General features: G+C 41.3%; 1 protein-coding gene across 2 annotated transcripts in view; it reads left to right on the forward strand.

Moving 5' to 3' along the window:
- The window catches only part of ILRUN (inflammation and lipid regulator with UBA-like and NBR1-like domains), a 114,314-nt gene that overhangs the window by 21,974 nt on the left and 68,231 nt on the right, over positions 1-24,109 (forward strand). For both annotated transcript variants that reach the window (XM_023212565.2, XM_023212564.3), the window contains exon 2: positions 22,175-22,329. In XM_023212565.2, coding sequence (XP_023068333.1) covers positions 22,175-22,329 — 155 coding nt within the window. The remainder of the gene's footprint in view (positions 1-22,174; positions 22,330-24,109) is intronic.

Genomic DNA, 24,109 nt, shown 5'->3' on the forward strand with positions numbered 1-24,109 from the left:
TATTGGTTAGGTTGGTCTTGAACTCCTGACCTCAGGTGATCTGCCCGCCTCGGCCTCCCAAAGTGCTAGTATTACAGACGTGAGCCACCATGCCCAGCCTTCAATTTTTTTTTTTTATAGTGACATAAAACCCATGTATTTATTTAGGGCAGATTCTGAGAAGCTGAATTGGCAGGTCAAGGTATGCCCTTTTGAAGGTTCTTGATAAACATTGCCAAGAAGTATGTACCAATTAATTTTAACAGGCAGTAGAAAGCCTGATTTTGGATAATTATGTTTTTATCTTTACCATGTAGATTTATCTGATAGATAAAAGGTGTTACTTGTTTTATTTTGTGTTTCATTGATTGCTGGTGAAGTCTTATGTCTTTTGTGTGTGTGATGGCTATATTTTATATATGTACTGAAATTTTTGTTTTGAAAAAAAGTATATTTAGCTGGACGAGGTGGTACGCACCTATAGTCCCAGCTACTTGGGAGGCTGAGGCAGTTGGATCACTTGAGCCCAGGAGGTCGAGGCTGCAGTGAGCTGAGATCGTGCCACTGCACTGGAGCCTGGGTGACAAAGTGAGACCTTGTCTTTAAAAAAAACTTGCTCTTTCTCCATATATATGTGTATATATATGTATATGTATGGATATATATATGGAGAGAGAGAAAGGGTCTTGCTCTGTTGCCCAGGCTTGAGTGCAGTCCTGGAATCATGGCTAACTGCAGCCTCAACCTCCCAGACTCAAATGATCCTTCTGCCTCAGCCTCCCTAGTAGCTGGGACTACAGGAATGTGCTGCCACGCCCAGCATTTTTTTTGTAGGGACAATATCTTGCTGTGTTACCTGGGCTGGTCTGGAACTCCTGGGCTCAAGTGATCATCCCACCTCAGCCTCCCAACATGCTGGGGTTACTGGGATGAGCCACCTGTGCCCAGCTCTATATATGATGTTCTCAAACTTGATTTTTAAATTTCACAGTATGTTATGGACAGCATGTTTTTTGTTTTCTGTTTTTGTTTTTTGAATGGATGCATGGTATGTCCATTGTGGTTGGTCATATTTTATTTAACCACTACTTTGTTGGTGGACAAGAGTTTTGCTACACTCTTAACTAACTGAAGAGTTATCTGTATCTTTACCTTGTTGCTGGCCTAACGGGTTAAAATGTATTCATTTTAATTTGTTTTTCTGTATTTATGAATGAGATTAGATATCTTTCCATATCTTTATTGGCCTTTTGTAGTTTTCTGTGACTTGTATATTTTCCTCTCTACCTCTCTCAGGTTGTTATTTTCTTCATTGATTTATGTGAGCTGTTTGCATATTAAGGAAAATAGTTTATTAGATTTTGCGGTTCCTCCAGTTTGTCTTTTAACTTGGTTTATAATGTTTTTTACTGTGTGGCACTTTTTGGGTGAATTTTTATGACATTGACTCCAGCAGTCTTTTCCTTTTTGATTTCTGCTTTAAAGTGCGGTGGCGGTGTGTGTGGGGGGGGCATGGTGGGAGGTGGAGAAATAATTCTTTCCTTAACTGTTATATAAAATTCACTTATGTTTTCTTTATGACTGCATAATTTACATATAAATATTTTATATAGCTGAATTTTTTTCAATGTTAGTATCTTAACATATTTTCCAGATGATTAGTCAGTTTTCCCATTCATTGAAAAATATACATTTCTCTGATGATTTGAAGTGCCATCTTTATCATATATGAAATGCTTATATATATTTGGGCTTGTTTTGCACTTTTTTTGTTGTTGTTTTTGCTATTTATTTTTTTGAGATGGAGTCTCGCTTTGTTGCCCAGGCTGGAGTGCAGTGGTGCCTTCTCAGCTCACTGCAACCTCTACCTCCCAGGTTCATGTGATTCTCCTGCCTTAGGTTCCTGAGTAGCTGGGATGACAGGTACCCACCACCACGCCCGGCTGATTTTTGCATTTGTAGTAGAGACAGTGATAGTAGAGGCAATAGAGACAGTGAAACTCACCATGTTAGCCAGACTGGTCTTGAACTCTTAACCTCAGGTGATTAGCCTGCCTGGGCCTCCCAAAGTGCTGGGATTACTTGCGTGAGCCACTGCACTCGGCCTGTTTTTGCACTTTTTCTTGAGTTGCATTTGTGTGCATGTCCAGTTGTTCAGGGCCTCAGTCAGAGTTAAAAAAATTTTTTTGTGTGTACGTGTGTGGAGATGCGGCGGGGGGGGCGGTCTCACCAACTTGCTCATGCTGGTTGTGAACTCCTGGGCTCAAGCGATCCTCCTGCCTGGCCTCCCAAAGTGCTGGGATTACAGGTGTGAGCTGCTGTACCCAGCTGAAAGTCAAGAGTTTTAATGTTTACTTAAAGGTGTTTTTAAAGGGGAAGTACATTTCCTTGTTTAATTTTCATTTTATCCAAATTACAAATGTATGGTTTAAAGAGTAAAGTAGTTCTGTGGGCTTGTTAAAAGCAACAAGGGGTTCTAGTTCTAGACCTTTTTCTTCCTTGACTCCCCAGAGGCAATCTGTTTCAATCCTTTCAACTGATTTTTGGGTTTTTACCTCTCTCTCCATTTTTTTAACCTTTAATCATTATCTGTTGATTTTACACAGGGAGATAAGGATTTTGCTTTGTGATAGGCAATGTTGTGGTGAAGATCAAAGTTCAAAGCCTCTGCTGCGTGACATTTGGCAAGTTACTGTCTCTGTGCCTCAGTTTTCTCATATATAACATAAGGGCACCAGTTGTTAAATGGGAATTAGGTAAATTGATAGTATAAAGATTTTGGGGGCCGGGCCCGATGGCTCACATCTGTAATCCCAGCACTTTGGGAGGCCGAGACAGGCAAATCACCTGAGGTCAGGAGTTTGAGATCGGCCTGGCCAACATGGTGAAACCCCGTCTTTACTAAAAATACAAAAATTAGCTGGGCGTGGTGGCGTGTGCCTGTAATCCCAGCTACTCCGGAAGCTGAAGCAGGAGAATTGCTCGAACCCGGGAGGAGGAGGTTGTGGTGAGTCAAGATCACACCATTGCCCTACAGCTTGGGTGACAGAGCAAGACTCTGTTTCAAAAAAAAAAAAAGATTTGGACCTCTGCCTGACCCATAGTAATTTTCAGTTTCGCTCACCCCATTTCCTGTTCTCCCATTTTAGTTATTTGTAATTTGGCTAAATCAGTTTTCGTGTGTGTGTGTATGTGTGTGTGGTTGTTACTGTTTTTGAGACAGGATCTCTCTGTCACCCAGTGGCACGATCACAACTCACTGCAGCTGTGACCTCCTGGGCACAAGCGATCCTCCCACCTCAGCCACTCTAGTACCTGGAACTACAGGCGTGTGCCACCATACTCAGCTAATTACAAAAAAACAAAACTTTTTGTAGAGACAGCTTTGTACTGCATTGCCCAGGCTGGTCTTGAACTCCTGAGCTCAAATGATCCTCTTGCCTTGGCCTCCCGAAGTGCTGGCATTATGGGCATGAGTCACCAGTCTTATTGTTTATCTCATAGTGTTTAAGTGTTTATCAACACTTGAGCCATTAGTGTTCTTGGATTACTTTTCTTTCTCAACACAATATTTTGCTGCCCTGAGCGTGATACTTGTCTTGATTTTTGGTTTGTTCAGTCTTTTTTTACTATCCTCAAACTCCTTACTAACTATATATATATAAAATTTGTTCTCAGTAGTAGGCTCTGACACTGTAGATGTTCTGTCAGTTTTATCTTTTTGAAGATTCTTTTCCAGAACGTTGGACCTACTCTGATCTGGACTGGTTGAGCTCTAGGTCTGCACAGATCTCACCCCTGGGGTTTCTTTCAGCCTTTATGGGAACCTCTGTTTCCTGGACCCCATTTTTTTTTTTTTTTTTTAGCTTCCTGAGAGGGTAAGGGAGATAAAATTTGAAACTTTTGCATTCTGAAATTTTTCTTGCTTTGATACTTAGCTGATATCCCAGGTTTTGCTGGGGAGCAGTTTTTTAAGTTTGGAAATACTTTTCTCAGAATTTTGAAGGCACTGATCCTTTGTCTGTGTTTTCAGTGGTAATGTTGAAATATTCTGACTCTTTGTTCTTTGAATGAATACTGTTTTCTTCCCTCTCTGAAAACTTTTGGTAACTTTGCTGCGTCCCTAGTGTCCTGAAATTTGATGGTAATGCATTTCAGCATTCATTTTTCATATATTTTGTTCAGCTTTGGTGAGCTCTTTCAGTCTGGAAACTCCTTTCTCTTGTTATTGGAAAATTTCTTGAATTGATCCTTTAATTTCCTCTCCTTCCTTTTCTCTGTTCTCCTTTATTGGAGCTCCTTTTTTTTCAGATATTGAACTTTCTGGTCTGGTTCTGTAATTATGTTTTCTTTTTACCTTTTGACAAATGTTTTCTTTGTTTTCTGGGTGATCTCAGCCTTGTTTCCTTCAAATTGTGTTTATTTATTTATTTATTTTTTTGGGACCGAGTCTTGCTCTGTCGCCCAGGCTGGAGTACAGTGGCGCAATCTCGGCTCACTGCAAGCTCCGCCTCCCGGGTTCACGCCATTCTCCTGCCTCAGCCTCCTTAGTAGCCGGGACTACAGGCGCCCACCACCACGCCCGGCTAATTTTTTTTTTTTTTTTTTTTGTATTTTAGTAGAGATGGGGTTTCACCGTGTTAGCCAGGATAGTCTCCATCTCCTGACCTCGTGATCCGCCCATCTCGGCCTCCCAAAGTGCTGGGATTACAGTCGTGAGCCCCCGTCCCTGGCTGTGTTTTTTTATTTATTTACTTTAGTTTTGTTTGTTTCATATTAGATGCTTTCCATAAATATACTGTGGTTCTTGACTACATACACCTATGAAAAAAATTTTTTTTTAAAGAGACAGGTTTTCTCTTTGTTGCCCAGACTGGTCTTGAACTCCTAGGCTCATGCAATCCTCACACCTCAGCCTCCCAAAGTGCCGGGGTTAGAAGTGTGAGCCACCACACCCGGCCCACTGCATACTCCTGTTTAAGAGTGGAACACAAAAAGAGGATTTGGGTTGGGCACAGTGGCTGACACCTGTAATCCCAGCACTTTGGGAGGCCAAGGCAAGTGGATCACCTGAGGTCAGGAGTTCGAGACCAGCCTGGGCAATGTGGCGAAACCCCCATCTCTACTAAAACTACAAAACTTAGCCATGCATGGTGGCGCACACCTGTAGTCCCAGGTACTCAGGAGGCTGAGGCAGGAGAATTGTTTGAACCCAGGAGGCGAAATTTGAAATGAGCTGAGATTGTGCCACTACACTCCAGCCTGAAAGACAGAGCGAGACTCCATCTCAAAAAAAAAAAAAAAAGGGTGGAAGCTGTGGGCATGGGCATGACTATGACTATAGGGTTTAACTGTGGGCTTAACAGCCCCACCCATTTCCTTCAGGGTGGGGCGGTCACTGGGCTATGCAGTGTTGTGACTACATTAGGGGATCTGAGGCCTAACTAGTGGGTTTAAGCAGATGTATAACCTCTCCTGTTTTTGTACATGTGGTTATTCCTGAACTGTTTTGGGATACTTACTGTAAACCAGGTTGCTGCTCTGCTTTTCCCACTGCTGGCTAAGGAAGATTCAACTTCTTCAGGTTGGCTAGGTCATTTATCACTTGTCTGCTTCCCAGTTCCCTTAATTACGTTGCCTCAGTTACCATTTTGTCCTAGTGAATTCACGCCTTTTTCCCCATCCCTGTATTTTAGGAGGGCTTAGGAAGGGAGCTGAGGCTAATGCATGCATTCAGCCTTCTGTCTTTAACTGGAAACTGAAAGGAAGTACTGGATTTGCATCTAAAAGTTTTTATTCTGCCTTTCATTCTTACAATTTATATGGCTTTTTGGATATGATGTAACCTTTTGGTATACCAGTTGAATGATCCATTAAGTTTTGACAGTGTTATTGCCACATATATTATACAGATAACTTTCTCCAAATAGACTGAAAGGTTGAAGAACAAACTGTAGATGGTTATCTCTGGTTGATGGGATTAGTTGTTTTTGTTTCTTTATGCTCTTACTTTATTTTTGCTTTTTTGGGGACAGGATCTTGATCCTCACCCACGCTTGAGGTGCAGTGGTGCGATCATGGCTCACTGCAGCCTCCACCTCCCAGACTGAGTTGATACTCCCACGTCAGCCTCCTGAGTAGCTGGGTCTATAGGCACATACCACCACACCTGGCTACTTTGAATTTTTTGTTGCCCAGGCTGCCTTGAACTCCTGGGCTTAAGTGATCCGCCTGCCTCAGCCTCCCAAAGTGGTGGTATTACACACCCGGGGCCCCGGCCTTTGTGCTTTCACTTTAATTTATAAATTTTTCTATATTAATTTGCATTACTTGTATAATTGGGAAAAATAGTATTTAAGTAGAGAAAAAATTGCTAGTTAATCAAATCCTTGGATGAAAGTTGGCTTTAGGGATCAGTGTGCATCTCTGTTACTTAATCCTAAATCTATCAAGAGTTGTGCTGTGTCTTTTACCTCTTTTAGGTAATCTGCAATTAGAAACACTAATTTTAGGGGGTGTGTATATCATTTCTCCTTAACTTTTCTTTTCTTTTTTTATTTTGAGATGGGGTCTCACTCTGTCACCCAGGCTGGAGTGCAGTGGCTCACTGCGACCTCTGCCTCCCAGGTTCAAGTGATTCTCCCACCTCAGCTTCCTGAGTAGCTGGGACTACAGGCACATGCCACCACACCCGGCTAATTTTTGTATTTTTTTTTCGTAGACATAGGGTTTCACCATGTTGGCCAAGCTGGTCTTGAACTCCTGACCTCAAGTGATCTGCCTGCCTCAGCCTTGCAAAGTGGAAGTGGGTGGGATTACAGGTGTGAGCCACCGTGCCTGGCCCTATTCTCATCTTTTAATTTTGAAGATTTTTTAACCAAAGAAAAGTTGAGATACTAACACAGTGATTTTGTATACTCTTCACATAGGTCCGCCAGTTATCACCATTTTGCCACATTTGCTTTATCTTTACTGAAGTATAATTTGTGTACCATAAGTTAACCCATTTTAAATGTATAATTCAGTGATTTTTAGTAAGTTTATCCGTCTGCAACCATCACCCCAATCCAGTTTTAGAACACTTTCATTAATCCAGTAAGATTTTTTTTTTGTTTACAGTTAATCCATACCCCCCCCCCCCCCCCCCCCCCAGCCATAGGCAACCATTAATCTTTTTTGTCTCTAAAGATTTGCCTTTTTGGCCAGGCGGGGTGGCTCATGTCTGTAATCCCAGCGCTTTGGGAGGCCAAGGTGGGTGGGTTGCCTGAGTTCAGGGGTTCAAGACCAGGCTGGCCAACATGGTGAAACCCCGTCTCTACTAAAAATACAAAAAATTAGCCAGGCGTGGTGGTGGGTGCCTGTAATCCCAGCTACTCAGGAGGCTGAGGCAGGAGAATCACTTGAACCCAGGATACAGAGGTTGCAGTGAGCTGAGATTGCACCATTACACTCCAGCCTGGGCAACAAGAGCGAAAATCCATCTCAAAAAAAAAAGAGTTGCCTTTTCTCCACATTTTTTTTAAGTGGAAATCATATAATGTGTAGTCCTGTATCTGACTTGTTTCTCTTAGCACAGTGTTTATGATGTTCATTTGTGTTTTAGCATATATCAGTATATCATTCATTTTTGCTGAGATGTGGTATGGATATACCACATTTTGTTTACTTATTTGTGTTATGTTAATTAGTTTTGTATCTAGGTGTGTTAAGTCTGAAGTCAGATGACTCAGTAGTCAATTTTATGTATGTTTGAATTTATGGTTAATTGTGAGGCCTTCACACACAGTTATTCATGTTATCACACAATTATTACAGTCAGTAATAAAAGTAACAACCACATTGATGGTTCCGGAGACCAATGCACAAGTCGTGTGGTTCTGGAAGTCTTTTGACTGGCAATTGGTGGGAGGGGTGTTTGTTGCTGTTTCTCTTGGGCAGAGCCTCCACAACAGCTGCCTTGTCAAAAGAAGGCCTCAGACTGGGCGTGGTGGCTCACGCCTCTAATCCCTGCACTCAGGAGGCCAAGATGGGAGAATTACTTGAGCCCAGGAGTTTGAGACCATCCTGGGCAATAAAGTGAGACCCTGTCACTACGAAAAAAAAAAAAAAAAAAAGTTGGGTGTGATGGTACACACCTTTAGTCCCAGCTACTCCGCAGGCTGAGGCAGGAGGATCACTCGAGCCCAGGAAGTTGAGGCTGCAGTGAGCCATAATCATGCCACTGCCTTCCAGCCTGGGCAACAGAATGAGACTGTCTCATAAAAACAAGACTCATGCCTGTAATCTCAGCACTTTAGGAGGCTGAGACGGGTGGATCACCTGAGGTCAGGAGTTCGAGACTAGCCTGGCCAACATGGTGAAACCCCGCCTCTACTAAAAATACAAAAAATTAGCCAGGTGTGGTGGCAGGTGCCTGTAATCCCAGCTACTCGGGAGGCTGAGGCAGGAAAATTGCTTGAACTCAGGAGACGGAGGTTGCAGTGAGCCGAGATTGCGCCATTGCACTCCAGCCTGGCAACAAGAGCGAAACTCCATCTCCAAAAAAAAAGAAAGAAAGAAAAAGAAAAAAAAATTAGCCAGGCATTAATTTTTTAAAATAGTAGCCCCAGCTACTTGGGAGGCTGAGATGAGAGGATTGCTTGAGCCCAGGAGTTCTAGGCTGCAGAGAGCTATAATCCTGCCACTGCACTCCAGGCTGGGCAACAGAGTGAGACTGTCTCCAAAACAGAAAAAAAGAAGGTTTCAGAGTTCTCACAGGTAGCCTCTGAAGGCGTCTTGGATGAGGCTGAGTCTTGACTGTTTTTATGATCTTTTGTAGATGGGTCTATTATTATTATTTTAGCCACTTTTTACTTTTTATCAGTTTATTTAGGTCTTGGGTGGCAACATGTAACAAAAGTAGGTGTTATCTCAGTCTATTACGCATGTGTTTATCGATTTGAGGGATGAACATCACTGTGAGCTGAATGTTACTTGATGTGAGAGAGTATTTTGAGACAGGATCACAGATCATTATGTCAATTTATAAGTTGATGTACATTTGAATTTTTACTTACTGGCTATATTATGAATAAAACTGCTGTGAACATTTCACTTGTGAGACTGTGTAGACATATTTTTAAATTTCTCTTGGGTAGATACATAGGAAGGGAATTGTTAATTTGTATGGTAAAGTTATGTGTAGCTTTTAAAGAATCTGCTAAACTGTTTTCCAAAGCAATTACCATTCTACATTCTTAGCAGCATTGTATGAGAGTTCTGCCAAGCTTTTATACTTTTTTTTCCCTGAACCGTTTGAGATAACTTGCAAGGATTGTGAGATTTCACCTTTAAGCCCTTCAGCAAATACATCCTGAGAGAACAGGAGCATCATCCTACATGACTACAGTATCATTGTCGCCCCAAAGGAGTTTAACATGGAAACAAAAGTTTTATCCAATATATAACCCAGTTTTAAATTTGTCCCCAGAGTGCCCTTTACAACCTTTCTTTTTTTTTTTTTTTTTTTTTTGAGACGGAGTCTCGCTGTGTCGCCCAGGCTGGAGCGCTGTGGCCAGATCTCAGCTCACTGCAAGCTCCGCCTCCCGTGTTCACTCGGTTCTCCTGCCTCAGCCTCCTGAGTAGCTGGGACTACAGGCGCCCGCACCTCGCCCTGCTAGTTTTTTGTATTTTTTTTTTTTTAGTAGAGACGGGGTTTCACCGTGTTAGCCAGGATGGTCTCGATCTCCTGACGTCATGATCCGCCCATCTCGGCCTCCCAAAGTGCTGGGATTACAGGCTTGAGCCACCGTACCCGGCCAACCTTTCTTTTTTTAATGCAGGTTCTTCTCAGGGATCCTATGTTATCTTTGGTTGTCATGTCTCTTTAAACATCTATCTAGAACAGTTCCTTCGCCTTTTGTGGGTATTCTATGACATTGACATTTTTAGAGTTCATGCCAGTCAGAGTGTCCTATGTTGTTGGTTAGTCGTGATTAGAGTCAGATTATTTTGTTGGAAATAATACATAGATGATGCTGTGTCTTCTATTGCATCACATCAGGAGGCATATTATGTTAGTTTGTCCTACTATTGACTGTGCTAAAATTGAATGTTTGGTTAAGATAGTGTCCACCTTTTTTTCTCCTTAATAATTAATAAGTAATCTGTGGGGATGACTCTCAGACTGGGAATATTCTGTTTTCCCAACAGTCTTCCTCCGTACTGTTTTAGTATCTATTGATAATCCTTGACTGAGTTGATACTGCATAGGTGGTTGCAAAAAGATTATTATCTAATTTTGTTGTTCCATCTTCATTTATTATTTGGCGTCCCTCTGTATATATATATTAATTTTTAAATAGAACATATTAAATTAGAGTTATGAAAGGAATTCATGATGAAAAAAGCCAAATTTTGGTCATGTGTTAGTTTAACATTGTGAGCCTAAGTGTATTTGCCTTACCTTCAGCTATATAGGATCCAAAGAAGGGGTATTGAGAAAGATCTCCTTGACCTTTGTAAAGCTTGAACTACTTAAACACTTTCATTATGTTTACATTATTTGGGGATGTGTGCTGCTTTTCTGTCTTTGAGAGACTAATCTTTCTTTAAGGAAGAATCAGAATAAACTATAGATAGATTTTGTTTTTTCCTCTCAGTTTTTAGTATCTTTTTCTTTGTAAACCAGATTGGATAGTTTTTTTTTCCCCCCATGTATATTTGGATGGCTTTATGATTTTTTGATGGGGGGGGCTGGTAATTTTACTGGTGATAATTATGCAGTGTCATGTAAAGAAATTATTTTTAAAAGTCCTTTTATTCTGGAGTGCATAAGAAATGCCATAGTTGGATGAGCTGTCTCAAACCTGCTTGGTTGTCATCTGAAGAGTTGGTTGCCCAGAACATGAAAACATTAACAGAATACGTGAGATTGTTTGTAAGTATAACAGGACTTTTATAGGATATATTCTGTAGGCAACCTCTGTCTCCCGGGTTCAAGCGATTCTCTTGCCTCAGCCTCCCAAATAGCTGGGATTACAGGCATGCAGCACCACACCTGGCTAATTTTGTATTTTTAGTAGAGATGGGGTTTCTCCATGTTGGTCAGGCTGGTCTTGAACTTCCGACCTCAAGCAAGTGATCCGCCTGCCTCGGCCTCCCAAAGTTCTGGGATTACAGGCGTGAGCCACCGCTCCCGGCCAAGTATATGGCTTTTTAAAGGTACCTATGTACTAGAAAGAAGCCAAATATGTCTACAGAGTACTTGGAGATGTTGGCTGCAGAATGAGTGGAGTTGGGGGTCAGAGTTTAAATGCCATGTGGCATTGTTTGTCAGAGATGAAACAGAAGATACTTTGAAGCACACTGTCAGAAAATCTCAAAGGCAAGAATTATTAGACAGTTGTGAAGTTTTTTTTTTTTTTTTTTTTTTTTTTGGAGGCAGAGTGAGTCTCGCTCTGTCGCCCAGGCTGGAGTGCAGTGGCCGGATCTCAGCTCACTGCAAGCTCCGCCTCCCGGATTTACGCCATTCTCCTGCCTCAGCCTCCCGAGTAGCTGGGACTACAGGCGCCCGCCACCTCGCCCGGCTAGTTTTTGTATTTTTAGTAGAGACGAGGTTTCACCATGTTAGCCAGGATGGTCTCGATCTCCTGACCTCGTGATCCGCCTGTCTCAGCCTCCCAAAGTGCTGGGATTACAGGCTTGAGCCACCGCGCCCGGCAGTTGTGAAGTATTTTAATCAAAGGTGTATGCAGAAGTGTGGCATTTCTTTTTAAAGCCTATGCATTTTTCACTGTATATAGAAACAAGAGGTTGGAATGTTGTTTCATAATTTTGTTTTTTTGGCATTTTTTTCCTTTTTAAAAAATGAAGGCTGGGCGTGGTGGCTCATGCTTGTAATCTCAGCACTTTGGGAAGCTAAGGTTAGAGGATCACTTGAGGCCAGGAGTTCGAAACCAGCCTGTGAAATGTAACAAGACTCTTTCTCTATTATATTTAAAAAAATCAAAAACAGCCGGGCACGGTGGCTTACGCCTGCTATAATCCCAACACTTTGGGAGGCTGAGGTGGGAGGATTACTTGAGGCCCGGCGTTTGAGACCTGTGTGGGCAACATAATGAGACCCCTGTCTCTCTCCTTCTCTCTCTCTCTCTTTTTTTGAGACAGCGTCTTATCGCCCAGGCTGGAGTGCAGTTGTACAATAACAGCTTGCTGCATTCTTGACCTCTTGGGGTCACGCCTCCTGAGTAGCTGGGACTATAGGTGTGTGCCACCAAGCCTGGCTAATGTTTTTATTTTTTTATAGAAAAGGAATCTCCCTGTGTTGCCCAGGCTGGTCTTGAACTCCTGGGCTCCAGTGGTCCTCCTGTCTCAGCCTCCCAGAGTGCTGGGATTATAGGCTTTGAGCTACCATGCCTAGTTTGAGACCCCCATCTCTATCAAAAATAATAATAATAATAATAAAATTAGCCCGATGTTGTGGTGTGCACCTGTACTCCTACTTGGGAGGTTGAGGCAGGATGATTGCCTGAGTCTAGGAGTTCAAACCTGCAGAGCTGTGAGTGTGCCACTGCACTCTCCAGCTTGGGTGACAGCACAAGACCCTGTCTCTCTCAAAAAACAAAACAAAACAAAAAGTTGCAGGTATTTTTTAGAAAATAGCTCTGTGACCATGTTCCCTGTTAGGTAACAAACTTTTGAAAGCCATACTTCATTATAGATTTATTTGATCATTTCATAACTGCTATTTTAAACCATTTCCTAAAGTTTCATGAGCAACAACAAACCATAGATACTGTGTTTCTAAAGATAGCTCTTTCTCGATCACATTTTGTCATTCTGGGACTTTTTGGGTATCATATATTTTCATGTCTCTCCCTGGCCAGTGTTCCAGCATTTTCAAAAATTTCAGTTAACACTGAACCTAGGGATTGTTTCCCATTTCAGGAAGTATCCGTAACAGTTAAATTCAGGGGGCAACAAGAATGGGAGTTATTTCTAAATATGTATCTTTGATGGCAAATTGAGTTCTTGGAAGCAGAGTTATTATGAAGGAAATGACTCAGCAAAAAAACAGCACCATTTTGATCCCGGTGCTGTGGCATGCTCCTGTAGTCCTAGCTACTCAGGAAGCTGAGGCAAGAGGAACCCTTGAACCCAGGAATTTGAGACTAGCCTGGGCATCATAACGAGGCCCTGTCTCCAAAAATCCCACAAAACCCCATTTTAATTGCAGTCTTTATTCTGCTTTCATGTTCATAGTTTTTTCTGATATGATAAACATTTTCAAATATACACTAAAGTAGAATAATACAATGTGTAGCCATTATATTAGTTTTTGGTGCTGTGATACATTACCACAAACCATGTGACTTAAAAACACACACATTTATTATTTTAGCAGTTCTGGAGGTCACAAGTTCGAATGGTCTCCGCACTAAAATCATGGCATCATCAGCACTCTGTTCCTTTTGAAGAATCTTTTCTTGCCTTTTTCTGCTTCCAGAGGCCACAGGCATTCCTTAGCTCGTGGCCCTGTTTCTCCTTCAAAGCTGAGTCCTTCTTACACTGCTGTTTCTCGGTTCTCTCGTTAAATTCCCTCTTCCACTCTTAAGGAAGTGATTGCATTGGTTTCATCTGGATAATTCTGGATAATCTCCCCATTTTAAGGTCAGCTGATTAACACCCTTAATTCCTCTTTGCGATATAACTTAACGTATTCATAGGTTCCAGGGACTGGGACATTATTAGGATGATGAAAGTGTTCTGAAACATGATATTCTAAACATGGTGATGGTTGTACAATTCTGTAAATTTACTAAAAATCTTTGAATTGTAAAATTGAAATGGGTGGATTTTATGCCACATAAATTATACCTCAGTAAAATTGCTTTTTAAAGAGACCTTAGCTGGATGGGGTGGCTCATGCCTGTATTCCCAGCACTTTTGGAGGCCAAGGCAGGTGGCTTGAGCCCAGGAGTTCAAAACCAGTCTGGGCAACGTAGTGAGACCCTGTCTCTCTCTCTCTCTTTTTTTTTTTTAAGTTTAAAATTTTAAAGACAGAAATTTTAGAAACCTTTAGGTGCTCTCCTTTCATTTTAGATGTAAATCTAGATTTCATTTTCTTTTTTGAGACAGTCTCATTCTGTCACCCAGGCTGGAGTGCAGTGGTATGATAACAGCTCACTGCAGCCTCAACCTCCTGGGCTCAAGTGATCTTTCCCCATCAGCCTTCTGAGTAGCTGGGACTATAGGCACGTGCCACTATACCCAAATAATTTTTCAATTTTTTTGTAGAGACAGAGTCTCACTTTGTTTCGCAGGCTGGTCTTGAACTCCTGGCATCAAGTACTCATCTTGCCTCAGCCTCCCAAAGTGCTGGGATTACAGGCATGAGCTGTCATGGTCCTTTAGTGGTAAAATATACTTAACATTTCCCATCTTAACTTTTTTTTTGAGACAAGATCTCACTCTGTCACCCAGGTTGGTGTGAAGTGGCATGATTAGGGCTCACTGTAGCCTTGAACTCCCGGCTCAAGGGATCCTCCCACTGCAGCCTCCCAAGTAGCTGTGACTATAGGTGCACACCACCCTCTGTAGTCCCAGCCTGGCTAATTTTTAATTTTCTTTTAAATTTTGTAGAGACGAGTTCTCACTGTGTTGCCCGAGCTGAACCAATCTTGGGCGCAAGCAATCCCCCTGCCTTGGCCTCCCAAAGTGCTGGGATTACAGGCGTGAGCCACCGTGCGCAGCCCATCTTACCCATTTTTAAATGTACTATTCTGTAGGGTGTTAAGTATATTCACATGATTTTGCAACCAATCTCCAGGATTCTTTCATCTTGCAAAACAGAAACTATGTACTCATTAAACAGCTACCCACTTTCCATATAAGTATTTGGCCTTTGTGATGGATTTATTTCACATATCATAAAATCCTCAAGGTTCATCCATAATGTTATGTGTTTCAGAATTTTCTTCCTTTTTAAGGCTAAATAATATCCCATTACATGTATACACCACATATTGTTTATCTGTTCATTTGTCAGTGGACACTTGGGTTGCTTTCACCATTTGACTGTTATGAATAATGCTGCTCTGAACATGCATATTCTTTTTTAGAACTGCTTTCAGTTCTCTTAGATACCCAGAAGTGGAATTGCTAGATCTGGGTAAGTTTTAACTTAGTGCTCTAGCTTCTCTTCTGTGTCTTTTAATTGGCTTTGTACCTTCCATTCAAACTCTCCCTAGAAGCCATTATACACTTTTGAACTAATTCAGACCTATTATCTTGAAAGTAACAAACTTACTTCAAACTAGATAATGATATTATTTAGGATATTTTTATGTTGCACAGAATCCAAACACAGAAATATGTTTGTGCTTCAGGAACAACTAGACTCAAGGACTTGAAATACCTTAGGTTTCTTTCTCTGTGTTTTATCTAGATGTTTGCAGTGGTCTTTTATCTCTGTTGAAGAGAGCCATGACTGTCCAGAGCTCTCAAATGTGTAGTTATAGACCAGATACTATGAGAGAAACTTTCTCAGTTCCTGTTCCAAATTTCTCAGTACCCCCACCTCCATGAGCCACCGTGCCTGGACCTTACAGAACATTTCAAAGAATTGTAGAGTGTATAGCCTTGTGCCTGCCACCTAGATTCCACAATGATTAACATTTTTGCCATATTTGCTTTCTTTATGTAAGACTTTTAAAAAATCATTTGAAAGTTGTAGACATTATATGACCCTTGATCCTTAAATGTTTCTGCATGTGTCTTTTAAAAACAAGGATATTCTCATACATAACTACGTACTATTACCTAATACAATAATAAAACAATGCCACCACTTCCTTTCTCTTTTGTGGCAGAGTGCTTATTTTTTATTTTCTACTTGGAAAATGGTATAGCTGCTGAAGACACAAGGACCAGTTCTAAAAAGTAATAAAACTAATGGATCAATAAATAGCCAGGAAAAGAAGAGAGGTGAAACAATTTTAGACGCCATAGGGCTCTAAGAAGTGGGTAAAATATTGATGTTAACTTTGTCCCTCCTCTGAATGTGATTTTCCACAAATTCTTTTTACTAGTTGTCTTCACATATTAAAGAGTATCTACGAGTATATTTTTAGGTTGATAGTATTGACAGTTGCCTTTAGCCCAACCCTAATTCCCTATTTGCAGTCATCTTTCTGTTTCAGTGAAAGTCTTAGTTTCTTTCCAGGCTTTAAAATTCATAGTAGTTTGTAATGTTTGGCCCCTCTTTTTGGTGTTCCATGTTAGATTCCTGTCATATTAATGTTGGAAGGCCCTGGTTAAGAACATCTATTTTGCTGAGCCTTTTTCCAGCCAAATTATCTTTTTGGTCATTCAGAGATAGTAATGTCTTCTTGATTCTTGGTGGGTACATGGCTTTAGTAGCAATATTATTGGCATACCCCAGGTGAGGAAAACCCTTTGTGGTTCAGGATAACTATCTCTTGAAGCCCTAAGATGCTGTCATTCATGCCTAATAAGATGGGTTTGTTATTCTGTTTCCCATTTTAATTTGTGTCCAAATAAGGTTGGTAGTTTTCTTTTTCTCATAAATAATTGGTATTCTTTTGAGTTTCTCACTTGTTCAGAGAATGGAAAGAAAAGGTATCTAGTTTTCTTTTTTTTTTCCTTGAGAATCTGAGCTAATGGCATTCCTTCTCTATTTCTGATTTTATCTATTTTTTTTTGACAGGGTCTCACTCTGTTTTCCAGGCTGGAGTGGTACAATCTCAGCTCACTGCAGCCTCACCCTCCTAGGATCAAGTAATCCTCCCACTTCAGCCCCCTGAGTGGCTGGGAGTATAGGTGTACGCAACCATGTCTGGCTGATTTTGTATTTTTTTTTTGTAGAGATGGGGTTTCGCCATGTTACCTAGGCTTGTCTCGAACTTCTGGGCTAAAGTGATCCACCTGCCTCTACGCCTCCCAAGGTGCTGGGATTATAGGTGTGAGCCACCACACCTGGACTGGTTTTCTTAACTGTTTTCTACCACCATATTTTTGAATGATGTTTCTGGCCACATATAAATATATAGGTGGTTTTTCTTCATAAGACTGCCTTATGGGCCGGCCGTGGTGGCTCACACCTGTAATCCCAACACTTTGGGAGGCTGAAGCGGGTGAATCACCTGAGATCGGGAGTTTGAGACCAGCCTGACCAACACGAAGAAACCCCGCCTCTACTAAAAATACAAAATTAGCTGAGCGTGGTGGCGCATGGCTGTAATGAGGCAGGAGAATCGCTTGAACCTGGGAGATGGAGGTTGCAGTGAGCTGAGATCGCACCACTATACTCCAGCCTGGGAACAGAGCAAGACTCCATTAAAAAAAAAAAAAAAGACTGCCTTATGTAAGTATATATACAACAAAAATAAATGTTCTATGTTTATGAATATATGCAAGATTAATTCTTTAAATAATTCAGTTTAATGGGGGTTACAATTCATTTATAGAATTCATAATGGTAATTAGTATGTTAAGAAAAATCAGATGTTCAGAGTGTTATATAATTGGAAAATTCTGGGTAGGTTAAAACTTTTGAGTAGGTATGGCTCTAAATTCTAATAATTGCCTAGCCTAGGGCAAATTAACCTCACCTGTCAGTGCCTCAGTAGCCTCATCTATAAAATGAAGGTTGAACAGAGTTGTATTTCATCAGGAAACATGTCAGTGTCACCAAATTCTTCTCCAGTTCAAGTTAACTTCATTGTCCATGCAGTTGAAACTGTGCTGTGTACCAAGCCCATCTTTCACCCTAAGAAGGAAAAGCTGCTTTGGGCCCATAGCCTCTGTGCGAGAGGCATTTGGAGTTACCTTTGTTTGAATGTCCCTGGTTAGCTATAGACTATAAACACTGAAGACAGGGACCATGCCTGTCTTGTAATTTGCTGTATCCCTAATGCTACAGGCCAGGTGCCTAGCACAAGGGTAAATGCCCATTCATTAAATATTTGTTGAATGAATGACTGCCAACCAGGACATTTGCATACATTGCCTCTGCAGTCTTCACAGCCAACATTATAATGAGATAGGTGGTATCAACTCAGTTTTGCAGATGAGTAAAACTGATGAGGAGAGGCTTAGCTGCTTGTTCAAAGCCCCACAGCCAAGAGTTGGAGCTGACTCTAAAGATCACAGTTTTCTTTTTCTTCAGATGGAGTCCCGCCCTGTTGCCCAGGTTGGAGTGCAGTGGCGCAATCTCAGCTCACTGCAAACTCTGCCTCCCGAGGTTCAAGCGATTCTCCTGCCTCAGCCTCCCAAGTAGCTAGGATTACAGGCATCCACCACCATGCCTAGCTAATTTTTGTATTTTTAGTAGAGACAAGGTTTCCCCATGTTGGCCCAGCTGGTCTTGAACTGCTGACCTCAGGCGATCTGCCCGCCTTGGCCTCCCAAAGTGCTGGGATTACAGGTGTGAACCACTGCGCCCAGCCTAAAGACCATACTCTTAAAAAAAAAAAAAAAAATTTCATTGTGGTAAAATCTGCATGACATTAAATTTACCATTTTAAGTATACAGTTCTGTGGCATTAACTATATTGGCAGTGTGCAACTATTACCATATCATCCACCTTTTTTTTTGTTTTTTGAGACAGAATCTCACTCTGTTGCCCAGGTCGTAGTGAGTGCAGTGGCACAATTTCGGCTCATTGCAACCTCCGCCTCCTGGGTTCAAGCAATTCTCCTATCTCATCCTCCCAAGTAGCTCATTACAGGCATGCACTACGCCCAGCTAATTTTTGTATTTTTTGTAGAGATGAGGTTTCACCATGTTGGCCAGGCTGGTCTCGAACTCCTGCCCTGAAGTGATCTGCCTGCCTCTGCCTCCCAAAGTGTTGGGATTACAGGCGTGAGCCACCACATCTGGCACCAGCATCTATCTTAATCTGTGCTTCTTTTCACTGTTACATTGCCTCCATTTGTTCTTCAGGGTACTTTTAACCATCTGAAATTAGATTTAAACCTTTTTTGAAAAGAAACACTGAAGGAATCTGGAGGTTTAAACTTTTAGACTGCACTGAATGCTGGGTCAGTGTTTTCCCTTTCGCATCACCTCAGCCAGCTCCATTTCATGAAGAATTTCTTGTTGGCTAATAATAGCTGAGTATGTTGTTTTGAACAAGAATACCTGCTATCATGTCTACTTTCTGACACTGAATTGGAGCTGTTTGATCTATGCCTGCTGTTGCTCAGCCTAGTGGGCCAGTAATTTAAATGCTCTGAACTCTGAGAAGCTGTGTACCCCAAATTTGTGGCTGTGTACCTGCTTTATGGATTAGCTGACTTGGGCTAAAGTCCACTTTCTGCCTTGTACTTGGGAAATGAATTTGCTTTGTCATCCTCCTCTCCACCTTCCTGCCAGGATTCCAGTTCGCTGCTTTCAGTTTCAGTTTGGGGTTTAAAAATGGTTCTTAATCTTTCTTTGGCTGAATTACCTGTGTAATACACATACAAATAAGCTTTGACTGTGGGATAAGTTGGAAATGTGTGAAAGGAGATTTGAGGATAGGAATGGATCTGCCTGAGTTGGGTAGCTTGACTTTCCCATTTACTAGTTGTTCCTACTGCAGTGGTCTTGAAGTCCTGTCCTGATGGCAGAGCCAAAGGTTGAAATATGACACAGCCTGGGGATGAGAATTGGCAATTGTCCTGAGTGCACAAATAGTTTCTTCCCTCCAAAACACATTTTGCAGCCAAGTGAACAGAAAACAATTCAGCAGGCTACTTACTGAAGACCTGCTGCAAAAAAATTCTCTTTTCAAAAAGGTAGACATACAGCTTTTCCAAAATGTTTTCAAAAGAGCAAATTGCAAACCAGGCTTATTTTTCTCCCATATTCTCCCTGATCCGTAAGTGTAATGCTAATTCCAGATGTACTTCTAAACCTGTTTGTGGATGGTAGGGGCTGGATTTCCCCAAGTTTGGCCAGTCACAAACATCCTTCACTTTAGATCACTGTCAGCTAGATAGGAAACTGCTGAGAAGACTAAAGTCCAAGCTTTGTGTTGGCTAGTCAAGCAAACAGGTGCAGTTTGGCCCCAGCGAAGCTCTCTTTATGTAACTGTTATCAAGCACATATATCATAGGCAGGCCATTGCCATTGTAATTTCAGTCATTACTGACTAATATGACAGGCCACCATTGCATGAGGCTTGACCTCAGGTACCTGCTCTAAATATAGCCTTCCTTTCTGGCAGTTGCAAGCACCTGGAGGAGCAGGCAGGCCCCCCCCCCCCAGCAGAAAATTATTTGCTGCTATTAGCATTTCTGTTGATCAGTTGTGTACTGTCAGAGCTTGTTTCATGCTATGTTTATGTATAATTAAAAACAGCTCAGTGGATTCGTTGGTTTATGGTTGAATTATGTTTAGAAACATGCAGTTTGGATTGTTGTATAGTGTGGGAAGTGGAGATGATGTCACTGGTTTGAGTAAGACCAGAAGAGAGGCAGTTAATGTAATTACCAACAATTTCCTTGATCTCTGTAATGAACACAGCTTACTGAAACCCTTTAGTGGTCCTTGGTTTCTGGCACTGATAACCAAACTGACAGTCACACGCTTCTGCTCAATTGCGAACTCTGGCTTATGTACATGGTAGTTCCTTCTGTTGAAAGGGGATTTGTGAGTAATTAAAAAGAACACCAGCATTTACAAAATGATACTTCTGAAAAAGAAACTACAAATGGCTCTTTTTTTTTTTTTCTTTGTGAGACGGAGTCTGGCACTGTTGCCTGAGCTGGAGTGCAATGGCGCTATCTCAGCTCACTGCAACCTCGACCTCCCGGGTTCAAGCAATTCTCCTGCCTCAGCCTCCCGAGTAGCTGGGATTACAGGTGCCTGCCACCATGCCCGGCTAATTTTTTGTACGTTGTTTAGTAGAGACGGAGTTTCACTATGTTGGCCAGGCTGATCTTGAACTCCTGACCCCATGATCCACCCACCTTGGCCTCCAAAGTGCTGGCATTACCGGTGTGAGCCACTGAGCCCAGCCTTTACAAATGGCTCTTAAACCTGTAAAAAGATACTCAGCCTCTCAAAATCTCACTGAGATATATATTTTTTTAACCTATTAGATGGCAGAAATCCAAAATGTTAGAGAAACACCACTGATGAGCAAGTGGGGAAAATAGGCACACTCCTATATTCTTGGCGGGACCATTAGTGTATAACTTTTATTGAGGGAAGTTTGGATGTATTTATTAAAACCACAAACTCTGTCACAGCAGTATCACTTACTAGGAATTTATCTCACAGATACACTTGCATGTATACAAAACTATGTGTGCTTAAACATATTTATGAAAGAGTTAATGACTGGAAACAAACTCAAAAGTCGACTGGTTAAATGATGATCCATCTGTATAGTGGTTACAGCTGTAAAAAACAATGAGGATGCTCTTTATGTACTAACAGAGATGTTTCCAAGATAAAGCATTAAGAGAATAAAGCAAAGGGCATTGTATATTATGCTACCATTTGTATAAAAAAGAGGGAAAATAAGATTGTATATGATGTTTGCTTGAATATAAGAAAGTTCTGGAAGGATATTTAATAAAGTAATACTAACAGTTATATCTGTGTGTGTGTGTTGGGGAAAAAAGAGAACATGGTTTTCTTTGTATGAAACTTCAAATGTGCACATATTACTTTATTTTAAAAAGTGGAGCTTCTGGCTGAGCTCAGTGACTCATGCCTGTAATCCTAGCGCTTTGGGAGGCTGAGATGGATGGATCACTTGAGCTCGGGAGTTCAAGGCTAACCTGGGCAACATGGCGAAACCCTGCCTCTTTCTCTTTTTAAAAAAAATATTAAAAAATAATAATAATACAAAATAAAAAGTTGTGCTTCTTTGAATTCCATAGTTACAGAGATCTCTTTTAATTGATTTCTTTACCCATTCTTATTTTCCTGTGGGTAACAAGGGAGATATCCTCATACTGTTGCTGATGGTACTAATGTTTGTTACTTTCTATGTGGGAAGAAAGTGATATACAAATTTGTTGGTGCTGGTGGTTTTCCTGTTGTTCCTCAGCCAGAATACAAGGCTTTAAAGACTTGTATGCCAGGAGCCTCAGGTTCTGTGACAAACCCTAAGAAACAGGCTTTTTCCTTTTGTTTAACAGGATAATATTGTCTGGACGGTACTGAAGTCTGTTGCCTTTTCTCTTTTTTCTGTAGGAACCTCCAAGCAGCAATTGGCGCCTATTATGACTTTGAGAGCCCAAACATCAGTGTGCCCTCTATGTCCTTTGTTGAAGATGTCACCATAGGAGAAGGGGAGTCAATACCTCCTGATACTCAGTTTGTAAAAACATGGCGGATCCAAAATTCTGGTAAGTACGTAATGGGCAATCCTCCCTTGCCTAGTTTTCATTTTCTTAATAGTTAAATAAGAAGGAAATGTTTTAGCTTGTGTATGTGATTGTGTAACTGCGAGCTTTCTCTTACACATGATATGTAGCATTTTCTTGTACTGGTGTGATGACCAAACATTAGTGAAGTATCTCCTGCTCTAAAGTAGGAAGAAGAATTTATGTCTCATGCTTCTAAGCCACCTATAACTTAATGAGATCTAAACACAATCCAATATTGGTTTTGTTACTAGGAACTAGACTTGTATATGATGGAGTATTGTCTCCACCTGTACAGTTTTACTTCATCACTTTATTTCTGCTCTAATTAATCTTCCAGTCATTTCCAACAGGCTAGAGGAGGTATATCCTTGAATAGAACAAGGTAGTTGGAAAGAGCTGTGAGCATCTGCTCTTTTGAAAGCTCATTTTTTTTTTTTTTTTTGCAACCAGAAGGATGGTTGTCTCTGAAATTTCATTAGGTTATCTGAGACATTAATACCACTTTGAAAAATAGGGTAGGAAATATGGGAATTTGCTCAAAATGGGAGACAGAGAAATTGTTGGTTAAAAAAAAAAAATACAGGTTGGGTGTGGTGACTCACACACAGAATCCAAGCACTTTTTTTTTTTTTTTTTTTTTTTGAGACAGCATCTTGCTCTGTTGCCCAGGCTAGAGTGCAGTGTTGTGATCATTGCTCACTGTAGCCTTGACCTCCTGGGCTCAGGCAATCCTCCTGCCTCAGCCTCTCCCGAGTAGCTGGGACCACAGGCATGCACTACTGTGCCCAGCTAATTTTTTTTTTTTTTTTTCTTTTTTTTGAGACGGAGTGTCGCTCTGTCACCCAGGCTGGAGTGCAGTGGCCGGATCTCAGCTCACTGCAAGCTCCGCCTCCCGGGTTCACGTTGCCCAGGCTGATCTCGAACTCTTGGGCTCAAGCTATCCTCTCACTTGGATAGCTGAGATTACCTATGTGTACATTGCACATGGCCTCCCAGCACTTTTACAGGTCAAGGCAGGACAGGAGGATCACTTGAGCCTAGGAGTTTAAGACCAGCTTTGGCAATGTAGTGAGATCCTGTCTCTACAAACACTAAAAAGAAAAAAGAAAAAAATACAAGAAAAACATTGTTTTGATGTGCTGCAGCCTCTTTTAAGACACACTAGAAATAAGCTAACCATAGGCTGGGCATAGTGGCTCATGCCTGTAATCCCAGCTTTGGGAGACTGAGGTGGAAGGATCACCTGAGGTCAGGAGTTGGAGATCAGTTTGGCCAACATGATGAAACCCATTCTAAAAATACAAAAATTAGCCGGATATGGTGTTGGGCACCTTTAATCCCAGCTACTTGGGAGGCTGAGGCAGGAGAATTGCTTGAACCCAGGAGGTGGAGGTTGCAGTGAGCTGAAATCATGCCACTGCACTCCAGGCTGGGTGACAGAGTGAGACTCTGTCTCAAAAACCATTAAATAAATAAAAATAAATACATAAATAAGTTAACCATAGTTCTTTGAAAATAGTGTCTCTGTGTCTAAATCTTTCCTTTCCTTTCTCCTTTCCTTTCCTTTCCTTTTTCCTTTCCTTCCTTTCCTTTCCTTTTTCCTTTCCTTTCCTTTTTCCTTTCCTTTCCTCTTTCCTTTCCTTTCCCCTTTCCTTTCCTTTCCTTTTTCCTTTTTCCTTTTTCCTTTCCTTTCCTTTCCTTTCCTTTCCTTTCCTTTCCTTTCCTTTCCTTTCCTTTCCTTTCTTTTCCTTTCCTTTCT

This window comes from Piliocolobus tephrosceles, chromosome 5 (genome assembly GCF_002776525.5).
Source record: "Piliocolobus tephrosceles isolate RC106 chromosome 5, ASM277652v3, whole genome shotgun sequence".
Classification (NCBI taxonomy): Eukaryota; Metazoa; Chordata; class Mammalia; order Primates; family Cercopithecidae; genus Piliocolobus; species Piliocolobus tephrosceles.